This window comes from Chiloscyllium punctatum, chromosome 23, assembly GCF_047496795.1.
Source record: "Chiloscyllium punctatum isolate Juve2018m chromosome 23, sChiPun1.3, whole genome shotgun sequence".
Lineage (NCBI taxonomy): Eukaryota > Metazoa > Chordata > Chondrichthyes > Orectolobiformes > Hemiscylliidae > Chiloscyllium > Chiloscyllium punctatum.
In genome coordinates, this window is record NC_092761.1 from 58,147,777 (window position 1) to 58,162,666 (window position 14,890).

General features: G+C 45.5%; 1 protein-coding gene across 2 annotated transcripts in view; it reads right to left on the reverse strand.

The window, feature by feature from the left end:
• Window positions 1-14,890, reverse strand: part of foxred1 (FAD-dependent oxidoreductase domain containing 1) — a 42,562-nt gene that overhangs the window by 18,975 nt on the left and 8,697 nt on the right. For both annotated transcript variants that reach the window (XM_072593043.1, XM_072593042.1), the window contains one exon: window positions 9,817-9,935. In XM_072593043.1, the coding sequence (XP_072449144.1) occupies window positions 9,817-9,935 (119 nt within the window). The remainder of the gene's footprint in view (window positions 1-9,816; window positions 9,936-14,890) is intronic.

The window sequence follows — 14,890 nt, forward strand, 5'->3', positions numbered from 1 at the left end:
CATTAAAGTTCTAACATGGAAATGAACTACTCTCTTTTCCATCAGTAATCACCATGCAACTGCTCCCCACAATTTGATGTCCTCTGCACGATAGATTGTACAAGCAAATATTGGTGACTTCTTGAGGAGATTGGCTTTTGAGTGTTTCTCTTCCTGTCAGCAATGGAAAACTTGACATTCAATTTGCACTTTCCCACAATGGTTTATCTCAGGTTGAAAATCTCAGCAAACAAAATAAAGACCGACATCCACCTGAGTTTGTTCAAAGTGGGTCATATATGAACCAAAAAACTGTTTGTTGAGCTGGTGCAGCTCCCCTTACACCCACTCCCAGTCCTGAAGATGGGTTACACTTGATACGTTGACTTTTCCACCTCCTGATGCTGCCCGGGTGTGCTGTGTTCTTCTAGCCTCCTGATCTTGTGGCACAGGGGTTGTACAATTTGCGCTATACCACTCATGAAGCTCTCTCTTCACTAAAACCTCTAGAGGGTGGAACAAACTAGCAGTTTTCCACTCAGCTGAGCAGGAGATTATGGAACCTGACTTTTCTTGCTATCTATTAACTGTTAAGTCAGAGTGAGTCTGTTTAATACTGTTTTCATTTCAATGTCAGTTACTGAGTTCTTTCAAGTTGCAAGATTTGGTTTTCAATAGTTTTGTACTGGTTTGGCCAGGGGTTCTTATATATGAAACACAAAGCTCGCATCCAGGCGCAGGTGATCAAGGCGGCTAATGGAATATTGGCCCCAATTTCAAGGAGATTGCAGTATAAGAGTAGGAAATCTGTATAAGTTGCTGGTAAGACCATATCTGGTGTACAAAGTGCAGTTTTGGTCCCCTTATAAAAGGAGAGGTATTATTTCATTGCAGACAGTTCAGAGAAGTTTCACGCGGATAACAGTTTCATCAGGAATACAGGCAGAGAGCCTGAAGGGTGGAGAGATAAATGAGAAGGGGGTGGGGGTGGGGAGAAAGTAGCTTTTGCCTGAAACATTGATTTTCCTGCTCCTTGGATGCTGCCTGAACTGCTGTGCTTGTCCAGCACCACTAATCCACAAAAAACTTAAAAAGACCATACCTTCATTGGCTACGAGGCAATACTAGACCATGCAAAAAAAAAAGTAAGGACTGCAGATGCTGGAAATTAGAGTAGTGTGGGGTGCTGGAAAAGCACGGCAGCTCAGGCAGCATCCAAGGAGCAGGGAAAAAAAAAAATCGACGTTTTGGACAAAATCCCTGAGTCAGGAATGAGGCTGGGAACCTTGGGGGTAAAGAAATAAATGGGAGGGGGTGGGGTTAGGGAGAAAGTAGCTGAGAATACAATGATAAAAGGGTAACAGTGATAGGTCGGAGGAGAGGGTGAAGTGGATAGGTGGGAAGGAAAAGGGAACGTGGGACAGGTCATGAAGGCGGTGTTGAGTTGGAAGTGGGATAAGGTGGGGGAAGGGCAAATGAGGAAACTGGTGAAATCCACATTGATGCCGTGGGGTTGGAGGGTCTAGAGGCAGAAGATGAGGCGTTCTTCCTCCAGCCGTCGGGTGGTGAGGGAGTGGTGATGCAGGCGGCCCAGGACCTGCAGGTCCTCAACGGATGGAAGGTGGTTGGCGTGTTCGGCCACGGGGCGGTGGGGTTGGTTAGTACGGGTGTCCCAGAGATGTTCTCTGAAGCGCGCTGGGAGTTGGCGTCCTGTCTCCCCAATGTAGAGGAGGCCACATCCTGAGCAATGGATACAATAAATGACGTGTGGAAGTGCAGGTGAAACTTTGATGGATGTGGAAGTCTCCTTTGGGGCCTTGGATGGAGAGGAGGAGGGAGGTGTGGCCCCAGGTTTTGCAATTCTGTGACAGCTGGGGAGGGTGGGTTGTTGGGGGGCATGGACCTGACAAGGTAGTTGCAGAGGGAACTACAGAAGGAGGATAAGGAGGAAATTGCAGTCTTTAAAGAAGGTGGCCATCTGGTGTGTTCATATGTGGAACTGGTCCTCCTGGGAGCAGATGTGATGGAGGCAGAGGAATTGGGAATAAGGAATAGCATTTTTGCAGGAGGCAGGGTGGGAGGAGGTGTAATGCAGGAGTCAGTGGGTTTGTAAAAAAATGTCAGTGTTGAGTCAGTCACCGTTAATAGAGATGGAGAGGTCCAGTAAGGGGAGGGAGGTGTCAGAGATAGTCCAAGTGAATTTATGGTCAGGTGGAACATGTTGGTGAAGTTGATGAACTGTTCAACCTACGCATGGGAGCAAGAGGTGGCGTTGATGCGGTCAATGTAGGAAGAAAAGGTGGGGAGTGATGGTGTTGTAACTGCAGAAGGTAGACTGTTCTACGTAGCCGACAAAGAGACAGGCATAACTGGGGCCCATGGCTACCCCTTTCATCTGGAGGAAGTGGGAAGATTTGAAGGAGAAATTTTTAAGGGTAAGGACTAGTTCAGTCAAACAAATTAGAGTGTCAGTGGAAGGGTACTGGTAGGGACATGGGGAGGGGAAGAAACAGAGGGCTTGGAGGCCCTAGTCATGGCAGATGGAGGTGTATAGGGACTGTATGTCCATAGTGAAGATGAGGCGTTGGGGGCCAGGGAAAAGGAAGTATTGGAGGTGGTGGAGGGCAAGGGTGGTCCCCCGTATGTATGTGATGAGTTCCTGGACCGGGGGGGATAGGACAGTATTGAGGTATATGGAGATGAATTCGGTTAGCAGGCTTTGACGACAGACCATGGCCTAGTCTGTGGGGTGCAGTTGGAATGCAGAGCAGCACGGAGTGAGTATAAAACTCAGAGCTCAGGGTGTGTGGCCTAATCGTACGTTGTGATTGCAAAAGATACTGGAGTGATATCACAGGGAAGCTGTGACGTGTTTTAGATTAGATTCCCAACATTATGGAAACATTTGGCCCAACAAGTCCACACCAACCCAATCCCCTACTGTATATTTACCCCTGACTAATGCACCGAACACGATGGACAATTTAGCATGGCCAATTCACCTGACCTGCACACCTTTGGCTCGTGGGAGACAACCAGAGGACCCGAAGGAAACCCACACAGACATGGGGACAATGCGCAAATGCCAGACAGATGGTTGCCCAAGGTGGGAATCGAACCGATGTTCCTGTCACTGGGAGGCAGCAGTGCTAACCACTGAGCCACGATGCTGCCCACACCAACTTGATTGGCTATTAGGAAATCTGTATCAAGTTTGAAAAACAGCATCGTAGAGAAGTATCAGAAATGAATTAACTTATACATTTATATATAAATTAATAAAGTAACTAAGTCAAGATGGCTGGACAGGTGATGTACTGTAGCTGTAGCTTGTATGGTGCAGAAGCTGCCTGATTCCATTATGAAAAGCAGCCACCATATCTGCAGCATGTGCTCGTTGCTGGAGGAACTCTGGCTCAGAATTAATGAGCTGGAATCTGAGCTTCAAACACTGTGACACATCCGGGAGGGGGAAAGAGTTACCTGGATGTTTTGTTTCAGGAGGCAGTCACACCCAGTAGATTAAGTAATTCAAATTCAGTCAGTGATCAGGGACAACAGGGTGTGATTGCAAGTGAGGCAGGTAGAGGGATCCTGAGTTCAGGAACAGAACAGCCTCCGTTCTGGACCTTGTCCAATAGATATGAGATGCTTGCTCCGCGTGTGGATGAGGAAAAGGCCTGCGGGGAGAATGAGGCAGCTGACCACGGCATCGTGGTGCAGAAGACAATAGGTGTAGGAGTAGACCATTCTGCCCTTCGAGCCTGCACTACCATTCAATATGATGTCTGATCAGCCTTAATCAGTATCCTGTACCAATCAAGAGGGAGGAGCAAAGAGACAAGTGATAGTTACAGGGGATTCTATGATTAGTGGGATCGACTATATCCTTTGCAAGGAGGTAAAAACAATGACTGCAGATGCTGGAAAGCAAATACTGGATGAGTGGTGCTGGAAGAGCACAGAGTTCAGGCAGCATCCAACGAGCAGCGAAATCGACATTTCGGGCAAAGCCCTTCATCAGGAATAAAGGCAGTGAGCCTGAAGCGTGGAGAGATAAGCTAGAGGAGGGTGGGGGTGGGGAGAGAGTAGCATAGAGTACAATGGGTGAGTGGGGGAGGAGATGAAGGTGATAGGTCAAGGAGGAGAGGGTGGAGTGGATAGGTGGAAAAGGAGAAAAGCAGGTCGGACAAGTCAAGGAGACAGTTACTGAGCTGGAAGTTTGAAACTAGGATGAGGTGGGGGAAGGGGAAATGAGGAAGCTGTTGAAGTCCACATTGCTGCCCTGAGGTTGAAGTGTTCCGAGGTGGAAGATGAGGCGTTCTTCCTCCAGGCGTCTGGTGGTGAGGGAGCGGCAGCGAAGGAGGCCCAGGACCTCCATGTCTTCGGCAGAGTGGGAGGGGGAGTTGAAATGTTGGGCCATGGGGCGGTTTGGTTGATTGGTGCGGGTGTCTCGGAGATGTTCCCTAAAGCGCTCTGCTAGGAGGCGCCCAGTCTCCCCAATGGAGAGGAGACCACATCGGGAGCAACGGATACAATAAATGATGGTGGATGTGCAACTAAAACTTTGATGGATGTGGAAGGCTCCTTTGGGGCCTTGGATAGAGGTAAGGGAGGTGGTGTGGTCACAGGTTTTACAGTTCCTGCGGTGGCAGGGGAAAGTGCCAGAATGGGAGGGTTGGTCGTAGGGGGGTGTGGACCTGACCAGGTAGTCGTGGAGGGAACGGTCTTTGCGGAAGGCAGAAAGGGGTGGGGAGGAAAATATATCCCTGGTGGTGGGGTCTTTTTGGAGGTGGCGGAAATGTCGCCGGTTGATTTGGTTTATGCGAAGGTTTGTAGGGTGGAAGGTGAGCACCAGGGGCGTTCTGTCCTTGTTACGGTTGGAGGGGTGGGGTCTGAGGGCAGAGGTGCGGGATGTGGACGAGATGCGTTGGAGGGCATCTTTAACCACGTGGGAAGGGAAACTGCGGTCTCTAAAAGGAGGAGGCCATCTGGTGTGTTCTATGGTGGAACTGGTCCTCCTGGGAGCAGATACGGCAGAGGCGGAGAAATTGGGAATACGGGATGGCATTTTTGTAAGAGGTAGGGTGGGAAGAGGTGTAATCCAGGTAGCTGTGGGAGTCGGTGTGTTTGTAAAAAATGTCAGTGTCAAGTCGGTCGTCACTAATGGAGATGGAGAAGTCCAGGAAGGGGAGCGAGGGGTCAGAAATGGTCGAGGTAAATTTGAGGTCAGGGTGGAATGTGTTGGTGAAGTTGATGAATTGCTCAACCTCCTCGCGGGAGCACGAGGTGGCGCCAATGCAGTCATCAATGTAGCAGAGGAAGAGGTGGGGAGTGGTGCCGGTGTAATTCCGGAAGATCGACTGTTCTACATAGCCAACAAAGAGACAGGCATACGTGTGCCCATGGCTACGCCTTTGGTCTGGAGGAAGTGGGAGGATTCAAAGGAGAAATTGTTAAGGGCGAGGACCAGTTTGGCCAAACCAATGAGAGTGTCAGTGGAAGGGTACTGTTGGGGACGTCTGGAGAGGAAAAAACGGAGGGCTTGGAGGCCCTGTTCATGGCGGATGGAGGTGTAGAGGGATTGGATATCCATGGTGAAGATGAGGCATTGGGGGCCAGGGAAATGGAAGTCTTGGAGGAGGTGGAGGTCGTGGGTGGTGTCTCGAACGTATGTGGGGAGTTTCTAGACTGGGGGGATAGGACAGTGTCGAGGTAGGTAGAGATGGGTTCAGTGGGGCAGGAGCATGCTGAGACAATGGGTCGGCCAGGGTGGTCAGGCTTGTGGATCTTGGGAAGGAGGTAGAACCGGGCAGTGCGGGGGTCCCGGACTATGAGGTTGGAAGCTGTGGGTGGGAGATCTCCTGAGGTGATGAGGTTCTGTATGGTCTGGGAGATGATGGTTTGGTGATGGGGGGGTGGGGTCATGGTCGAGGGGGCAGTAGGAAGAGGTGTCCTCGAGTTGGCGTTTGGCTTCAGCGGTGTAGAGGTCAGTGCGCCAGACTACCACTGCGCCCCCTTTATCCGCTGGCTTAATGGTGAGGTTGGGATTGGAGCAGAGGGATTGGAGGGCTGCGCGTTGTGAAGGTGAGAGGTTGGAGTGGGGGAGGGGGTCGACAGGTTGAGGCGGTTAACGTCCCGGCGGCAGTTGGAAATGAAGAGGTCGAGGGCAGGCAATTGGCCAGCGCGGGATGTCCAGGTGGATGCAGTGTGTTGGAGGTGGGCGAAGGGGTCCTTGGAAGGTGGGCGGGAGTCCTGATTGTGAAAGTAAGCTCGGAGGCGGAGGCGACGGAAGAATTGTTCGATGTCACAGCGTGTATTAAATTCATTGATGCGTGGACGGAGGGGGATGAAGGTGAGTCCTTTGCTGAGGACTGTATCCTTTGCAAGCCGGATCAGGAGTCCTGCATGGTGACAGGACCCAGGAAGGATATTGGAATGGAAGGGGGAGGATTCAGGTGTTGTGGCCAATGCTCGGACAAACAACATAGGCATGGCTAGGAACAAGGACCTGTTTGGGGATGATCAAGCACGAGGAACAAAATTAAGGAACAGGTCCTTGAGGATTTTAATCTCTGCAGCCACATTCGAATTGTTTTGGGGGAATCAGAAAATTCGGGAGTTAATCATCTGGCTAAGGGAATGGTATAGAAGAGAGGGGTTCCATTTCATAGGGCATTGGTATCAGTTTGGAACAGAAGGGATCTATACCAATGGGACAGTCTCCACCTGAACTGATCTGGAACAAGGGTTCTAGGGAAAAGGATAAATAGGGTGATCACTAGGAGTTTAAACTAGTGAGTCGGGGAGAAGGGAAAACGACAAAGTATGATGGTAAGTAAAAAGGTAAGCAGCAGGGTAGCATGTATGCAGGAGGGTTTAACTCAAGGCAGACTATGAAAGAAGTAAAAAGGAAGGATAACTCAGGAGATATTGAGAGATGTTGGAAATCATGAGGGTATCAAAACGAGCATAAAGGCACTTTACTGAATGATTGTAGCTTTTGTAACAAGGTCGATGACTGAATGGCATAAATTACTGATTGAGTATGATTTAGTAGCCATTATGGAAACATGCTTACAGGATGGTCACAACTGGGAGTTAAATATCCATGCGTATCAGACCATTCGGAAACAGACAGGAAGATAAGGAAGGTGGTATGGTTCTGATATGAAGGATGACTTCAGGGCTGTGCTGAGAGATGATTAAGGTTCTGTGGAGAATAAGGTTGACCATTTGGGTGGAAATTAGAAATTCTAAGAAGACAAAGTCACTGTTGGACGTAGTTACCACCAAATAACATCACATTGGGGCAGGCAATAAACAAAGAAATAACTAATGCCTGTAAAAATGGTTTGGCAATCATCATGGGGGATTTTTGATCTACGTATCAACTGGTTGAACCAGCTCAGTCAGGTTAGCCTTGAGGTGGAGTTCATTGAGTCTATCCACAATAGTTTTCTTGGCCACCATATAATGGAACTGATGAAAGAGCAAGTTAGCCTAGATCTGGTCCCGTATAATGAGACAGGAATAATTAATGACCTCATGGCTAAGGATTCTCTCAGAAGGAGTGATTACAGTATGGCTGAATTTAGAATACAGATGGACAGTGTGAAAATAAAATCCAATACTAGGGTCCTGTGCTTAAACAAGGGAGACCACAACAGGATGAGGGAGGAGTTGGCTAAAGTAGACTGGAAACAAAGATTTTATGGTGGAACAGTTGGAAAACAGTGGTGGACTTTCAAAGCAATTTTTCCAAAGTGGTCAGCAAAAGTATATTCCAGTGAAAAGGAAGGACTGTAAGAAAAGGGGTAATCTGCCATGGGTGTCTAAGGAAATAAGGCAGGTTATCAAATTGAAAGAGAAGGCATACAAAGTGGCCAAGAATAGCAGGAAACTAGAAGATTGGGAAAACTTAAAAGGTCAACAGAAAGCCACTAAAAGTAAGATAGAACATGAGAAAAACTAGCACCGAATATAAAGACAGATAGCAAAAGTTTGTATAAATATATAAAACAAAAAAAGGAGTGGTTAAAGTAAACACTGGTCCTTTAGGGGATGAAAAGAGACATTTAGTTATGGGAGATGATGAAATGGCCGAGGCACTGAACACGTATTTTGTGTCAATTTTAACAGTGGAGGACACTAATAACATGCCAGTAATTGACAAGGAGACAAAGGTAGGTGAGAACCTGGAAACAATCATTATTATGGAAGAAGTAGCATTAGGCAAGCTAGTGGAGCTAAGGATAGACAAGTCTCCTGGCCCTGATGGAATGCATCTCAGGATACTAAAAGATGGCAGGAGAAATAGCAAGTGCACTTGTGGCAATTTTCCAAAATTTGCCAGACTCATAGTTCCAGCAGATTGGAAAATACAAATGTCTTGCCACTGTTTAAAAAGTGCAGCAGATTAAAGACTGGAAGTTTTCGGCTGGTCAGCTTAACTTTTGTACTGGGGAAGATGCTCGAGTCTATTGTCAAGGAAGAAATAGCAAGACATTTCGATAGAAATTGGCCCGTTGGGCAGATGCAGAACGGTTTCACGAAGGGCAAGTCATGCTTAACTAATGTTTTGGAATTCTATGAAGACATTGGAACATGGTGGACAACAGGGACCCAGTGGATGTGGTGTACGTAGATTTCCAAAAGGCCTTTGACAAGGTGCCACACAAGGGACTGCTAAATAGGGTAAAGATGCAGAGTGTTACGGGTGAAGTATTAGCAGAGATAGAGGGTTGGTTGACTAATAGGAAGCAAAGAGTGGGGATAAATGAGTGCTTTTCTGGTTGGTAATCAGTAACTAGTGGGGTGCCTCAGGAAAGTCTGTTGGGACCAGAATTATTCATAATTTACATAATTGATTTGGAGTTGGTGTCCAAATGTAGCGTGTCAAAGTTGGCAGATGACACGAAGATGAGTGGCAGAGCAAAGTATGCAGAGGACTGTGAAACTTTGTATAGCAATATAGATAATTGAGTGAGTGAGCAAAGGTCTGGCAGATGGAATACAACGTTAATAAATGTGAAGTCATCCATTTTGGTAGGAGTAACAGTAAAAAGGATCATTACTTGAATGGTAAAAAGCTGCAGTATGCTGCTATGCAGAGGGACCTGGACGTCCTTGTGCATGAATCACAGAAGGTTGGTCTGCAGGGACAACAGGTAATTCGGAAGGCAAATGGAATTTTGTCCTTCACTGCTAAAGGGATTGCGTTATGTTGCAGCTGTATAGGTTGCTGGTGAGGCCACACCTGGAGTACTGCACACAGTTTTGGTGTCCTTATTCAAGGAAGGATGTACTGCCACTAGAGAGGGTACAGAGGGGGTTGGTTTATGAAGAGAGACTGTAAAGTGGGATTACATTCATTGGAATTTAGAAGAATGTGGGGGGGGGGGGGGGGGGGGGGGTAAGGGGGAGGATCTTATAGAAACATATAAAATTAAGAAGAAAATAGATAAGATAGACAGAGAGAATGGCAGGTGAAACTAGGACAAGGAGGCATAGCTTCAAAATTAGGGGGAAAAAGCATGTTTAGTACTGAATAGAGAAGCAAGTTCTTCACCCAAAAGGTGGTGAATTTATGGAATTCCCTGCCTAGTGAAATAGTTGATGCTACTTCAGTAAGTGTTTTTAGAGCCAAGATAGATTTTTTTAAAACAACAAAGGAATTAAGAGTTATGGTGAGAGGGTGGGTAAGTGGACCTGAGACCATTAAAAGATTAATTATGATCTTATTGAATGGTGGAGCAGTCTCAAAGGGCCAGGTAGTTTTTACATTAAAAAATTTTTTTTAAAAATTATTAAAGCCTTCACTTTCAAACATCTCACCTCTGAATTTGATGGTTTTCTTCCAAAATTGCACTCTGCTCCTGTCCAGCCAGAAAGAGATAGCCTGTGGGGTTGAACTGGATATCCACAGGTTCCTCATTCACCACATTTAAGTGCTCCTGTATTCAGGAAGGAAATTTACTATCAGAAATAACAGGCTCCTCCACTGATTCATTGGCTACATTATTGAAGCTCAAAAATGCAATAAAATAGATGTACACAGTTGCTGGTACATTTTATTCAAGTGTGATTTTGTAGAACCCATAAAGTGGAGAAAGAGGCCATTTGGTCCATCAAGTCTGCACCCACCCATGGAAGAGCATCCCACCCAGACCAAGCCTTCCACCCTATCCCCATAAGCTCTCAATCACCATGGCTAATCCACCTCGCCTGCACATTCCTGGACATGACAGACAATTTAGCATGGCCAATCCACCTAATCTACACATCTTTGGACTATGGGAAGAAACCAGAGCAACTAGTGGAAACCAAGGCAGACGTAGGGAAAACATTCAAACTCCACACAGATGGTCACCCAATGCTTGAATCGAACCCGGGTACTTAGTGCTGTAAGGTAATGAGTGCTAACCACTAAGCTACTGTACCACCCTTATTTTCACTTGATTTGTTATCTTCAATATTGCAGACAGCAATAATTTAAAAAAAAATTTCTTTTAATAGCACATTAGATGATTTATCCCTGTCTATTGTACAAGCCGATCATTTGTCAACGTTGAGTGCTTTTAATTCTTGATCAAACCTTGAATTTACCTCAAGAGGTAAGCTTCTCACTGGAAGATCTCGAAGAATTATTCCCAGTTCACAGAACATCAGTGGCTCAGATAGTATCCAAAAAGAACTGGGTCTACTTACATCAGAGCAGCACAGAATTAAAGGCAGTCTGAGGAGTTAATTTTCCTAGCCTCCTGATAACATGGCTAATGATATGGTGGCTGCTGACTCTCTAACATCAAGGGAAGTGGGTGAAGCAATTTCATTTTTGGGACAGGATTGTATTTTATGTGGATTCACAGATATGGAAACATACAACCAAAGTGATCTCCTGGATGAATTTTGAGGGACTCAAAGGAATTTTCCAGTGTCCTTTTCCCCTTTTGTGCTTTTTTTAAAAAAAGCATAACATCATGCCAACTATGAGCACAGGTAATCTCTCGGATCCTCTAGCCTGCTCTGCCATTCAAAATGTTGTGGTTAATTGGTTAGTATTGGAACCTACACACTTCCAATAACCTTTCACCCCTTACTTATCAAGAATCTCTGCCTCAAATGTATTCAAAGATCATACTTCCATGCCTTTCAAGGGAGAGAGTTTCAAAGACTATCCTCTTAGATGAGAATTTTTTCTTTATATCTGAAATGTGTGACCATTGATTTATAAACAGTGACCCCTGGATTCTCTAACAAGAGGAAACACCCTTTTCACTTGCACCCTGTCAAGGTTCTGCAGGATCTTGTATGTTTCAATCAAGCCACTTATACTCATTTAAACTCCAAGCCTGTGTAAATTTTTCCTCTTAAGATAAATCACGTTTGCCAAGAGTTGTCTAGTAAACCTATGAAACCTATGAATTGCTTCTAATACATCTTTCTTTAAATAAGGGGACCTATGGCATACACAGTACTCCATATATTATCTCAACAATGGCCTAATTGAAGCATAATCTCCTTTTGTTTTCAATTCACTTTGTAGTAAAGAATAATATTCAACTGGTTCTCAAGTAATTTCCCTCGAATCAAAAATGTATCTGTTCACAACTACTCTATGCTTCCAATCATTTGGTCAACTACAAAGCCAAATTACACGTAATCCCACATATTTCCACTTTCCTTTCTATGAACTTGTATTTATACATTTGTATTTATTCTTACATTAACCATTATGAAAAAGAAAAGCTTTCAAATTATAACAACAGCGAAGAATGTCTGCACTTGCTTCTCTTATCAGTGTTTGTGCATAAATGACTAACTTTAGATGGAGGGTTTGAGCTGAAGGGAGAGACTGAACAGGCTGGGGCTACTTTCCCTGGAGCGATGGAGGCTGAGGGGTGACCAATTGGACCGAAGAGTCTGTTTCTGTGCTGTACAACTTGATGACTCCATGCCACTGTTATCAGGATGCCTATGTTTGCATTGTAAAATAAATTGTGTTATGATATGTTAAGTGCCACTTCGATGTAAGCTGCAAATTAATGACAGTGACAAAAAAATTTCACTGCAATGTTCAGATTCACCTCCAGTGTAATAACTGTGCTCCAATTTTCTGGAGCCATAACTGCAGAAATTAAACTTCCATCTTTTATCCATGTGTAATCATTTATTGTTGGTCCTGCAAGTTTGCAATTTAATGGAGTTTATGCTGACTGCTCAGTGGAGAAAATACATTTAAATAACTAATATATCTGAATGCCTACATGTTGAACAATTTACACTCAGTCATAGAGAAGTGCAGCACGGAAACAGACCCTTCGGTCCAACTCATCCATGCCGACCAGATATCCCAACCCAATCTAGTCCCACCTGCTAGCATCCACCTCATATCCCTCCAAACCCTTCTATTCATAAATCCATCCAAATGCCTCAAATGTTGCAACTGTACCAGCCTCCACCATGCCCTCTGGCAACCCATTCCATACATGCACCACCATCTGCGTGAAAACGTTGCCCCTAAGGTCTCTTTTATATCTTTAGCCTCTCACCCTAATCCTATGCCCTCTAGTTCTGGACTCCCCCACTTCAGGGAAAAGACTTTGCCTATTTACCCTATCCATGCCCTTCATGATTTTATAAACCTCTATAAGGTCACTCCTCAGTCTCCAACGCTCCAGGGAAAACAGCCCTAGCCTGTTCAGCCTCTCCAGATAGCTCAAATCCTCCAACCCTGGCAACATCCTGGCTCAGTGTTAGTACTGCTGCTTTACAGTGTCAGGGGCCTTGCTTCAATTCCAGCCTGTGGATTTGTTGGGCTGAATGGCCTGTTTCCACACTGTAGGGATTGTACGATACTAACCTGTTAGGGGTGCACGGTAGCTAGCACTGTTGCCTCAACACCAGAGACCCGGGTTCAATTCCCGCCTCGGGCAACTGTCTGTGTGGAGTTTGCACCTTCTCCCCATGTCTGCATGGGTTTTCTCCACGTGCTCCAGTTTCCTTCCACAGTCAAAAATGTGCAGGTTAGGCGAATCGGCCATGCTAAATTGCCCGTAGTGTTAGGTGAAGGGGTAAATGTAGGGGAAGGGGCCTGGTTGGGTTGCTCTTCGGAGGGTTGGTGTGGACTGGTTGGGTCGAAGGGCTTGTTTCCACACTAAGTAATCTAATCTAATCCTTGTAAATCGTTTTTGAACCCTTTCAAATTTCACAACAACCTTCCAGTAGGAAGACCAGAACTGCATGCAATATTCCAACAGTGGCCTAACCAATGTCCTGTACAGCCGCAACATGACCTCCCAACTCCTGTACTCAATACTATGACCAATAAAGGAAAGCATACCAAACACCTTCTTCACTATCCTATCTACCTGCGGACTCCACTTTCATGGAACTATGAACCTACACTCCAAGGTCTCTTTGTTCAGCAACACTCTCTAGGACCTTACCATTAAGTGTATAAGTCCTGCTAAGATTTGCTTTCCCAAATTGCAGCACCTCGCATTTATCGGAATTAAACTCCATCTGCCACTTCTCAGCCCATTGGCCCATCTGATTAAGATCCCGTTGTAATCAGAGATAACCTTTTTCTCGCTGGCCACTATGCCTCCAATTTTGGTATCGTCTGCATTGTAAGAACACTAATTATACCTCTTATATAAATGATTTGGGTGTGAACATAAATGATGAAAAGTAGAGGACCCAGCACCGATCCTTGTGGCACTCCAGTGGTCACAGGCCTCCAGTCTGAAAAACAACCCTTCACCACCAGCCTCTGTCTTCTACCTTGCAGCCAGTTCTGTATTCAAATGGCTAGCTCTCCCTGTATTCTGAGAGATCTAACCTTGCTAACCAATCTCCCATGGGGAACTTGTATAGTGTCTTTCATGTAATAACAATGCTATGAACCACCTTGAAATGTTTCATTTAAAAAAATGACAGTGGACCATACAAATACATATGACAACTGGCCAAAATATCTCAGTGTAGTGATCAGAACCAAACTGACCTTGTTGACAAGGTCGTTGATTGGCCTAGCGTAACAAGTCTAGTCAGGAAAGCCTTGGCAGACCACTGTAACCAAGAGATTAGATCTCCTCAGTTCAGGTGACTGACTCAGAGCTGGCTAGCCACTACAAGTTTACAACAAGGGCCTGGGACTATCAAAGGGTCCAAAGCCACTTTACATGTCGACCAGGCAGCAATTCTGAGATTTTGCAATGCCCGCCCAGTGCCATTTGCTTTGTGGGCAAAAGCAGAGGTGGAAATCAGGAGACTGGAGAGCGAAGGAATCATCAAACCAGCGCAATTTACTGAGTGTGCAACACTCGTCGTACAGACTGTGAAGCTCAGTTTGCCTTTGGGGGGATTTTTAAGCAAACAGTAAACCACTTCTTACAGCTGGATAAACAAAGAGGACCTGTACACAAAGTCGGTGTGGGGTGGGGGGGGCAATATCCATTGCAAAGCTGGACGTAAGTCATCCCACCTGCAAATGCAGTTAACCTGAAGTGTCTAGCCACGATGTTCCAGCCACTAAAGTACAGAACGGCCTTAAAATGAATCAGTTAGTAATTTTCTACCTGACATTTCCATGTTTGCATGGATTAACTTTACCAGCTAGAATTAATCCTCAACTACTTGTTATTTTGATACTGCTTAAATTTTCGAGAGTTAATTATCAAAGGTGCAGATCAATCTTGATTTGGAGCAGGAGGAAAAAGGTACAAGGCAAAAGGACAATATTCCTCATCTCAAACACAGCTGGTGCCAAATTGTAAACCTAAATCCCTTGTTGGATCTAATTCTAAAGCAAGAGCCAAAAGCAAATACCATTGTCTGACAAGATTTCTGTTAGGTTTGCTCTGACACAGTTACCATAATAAGCTACTTTGAGCTGTATACTCCT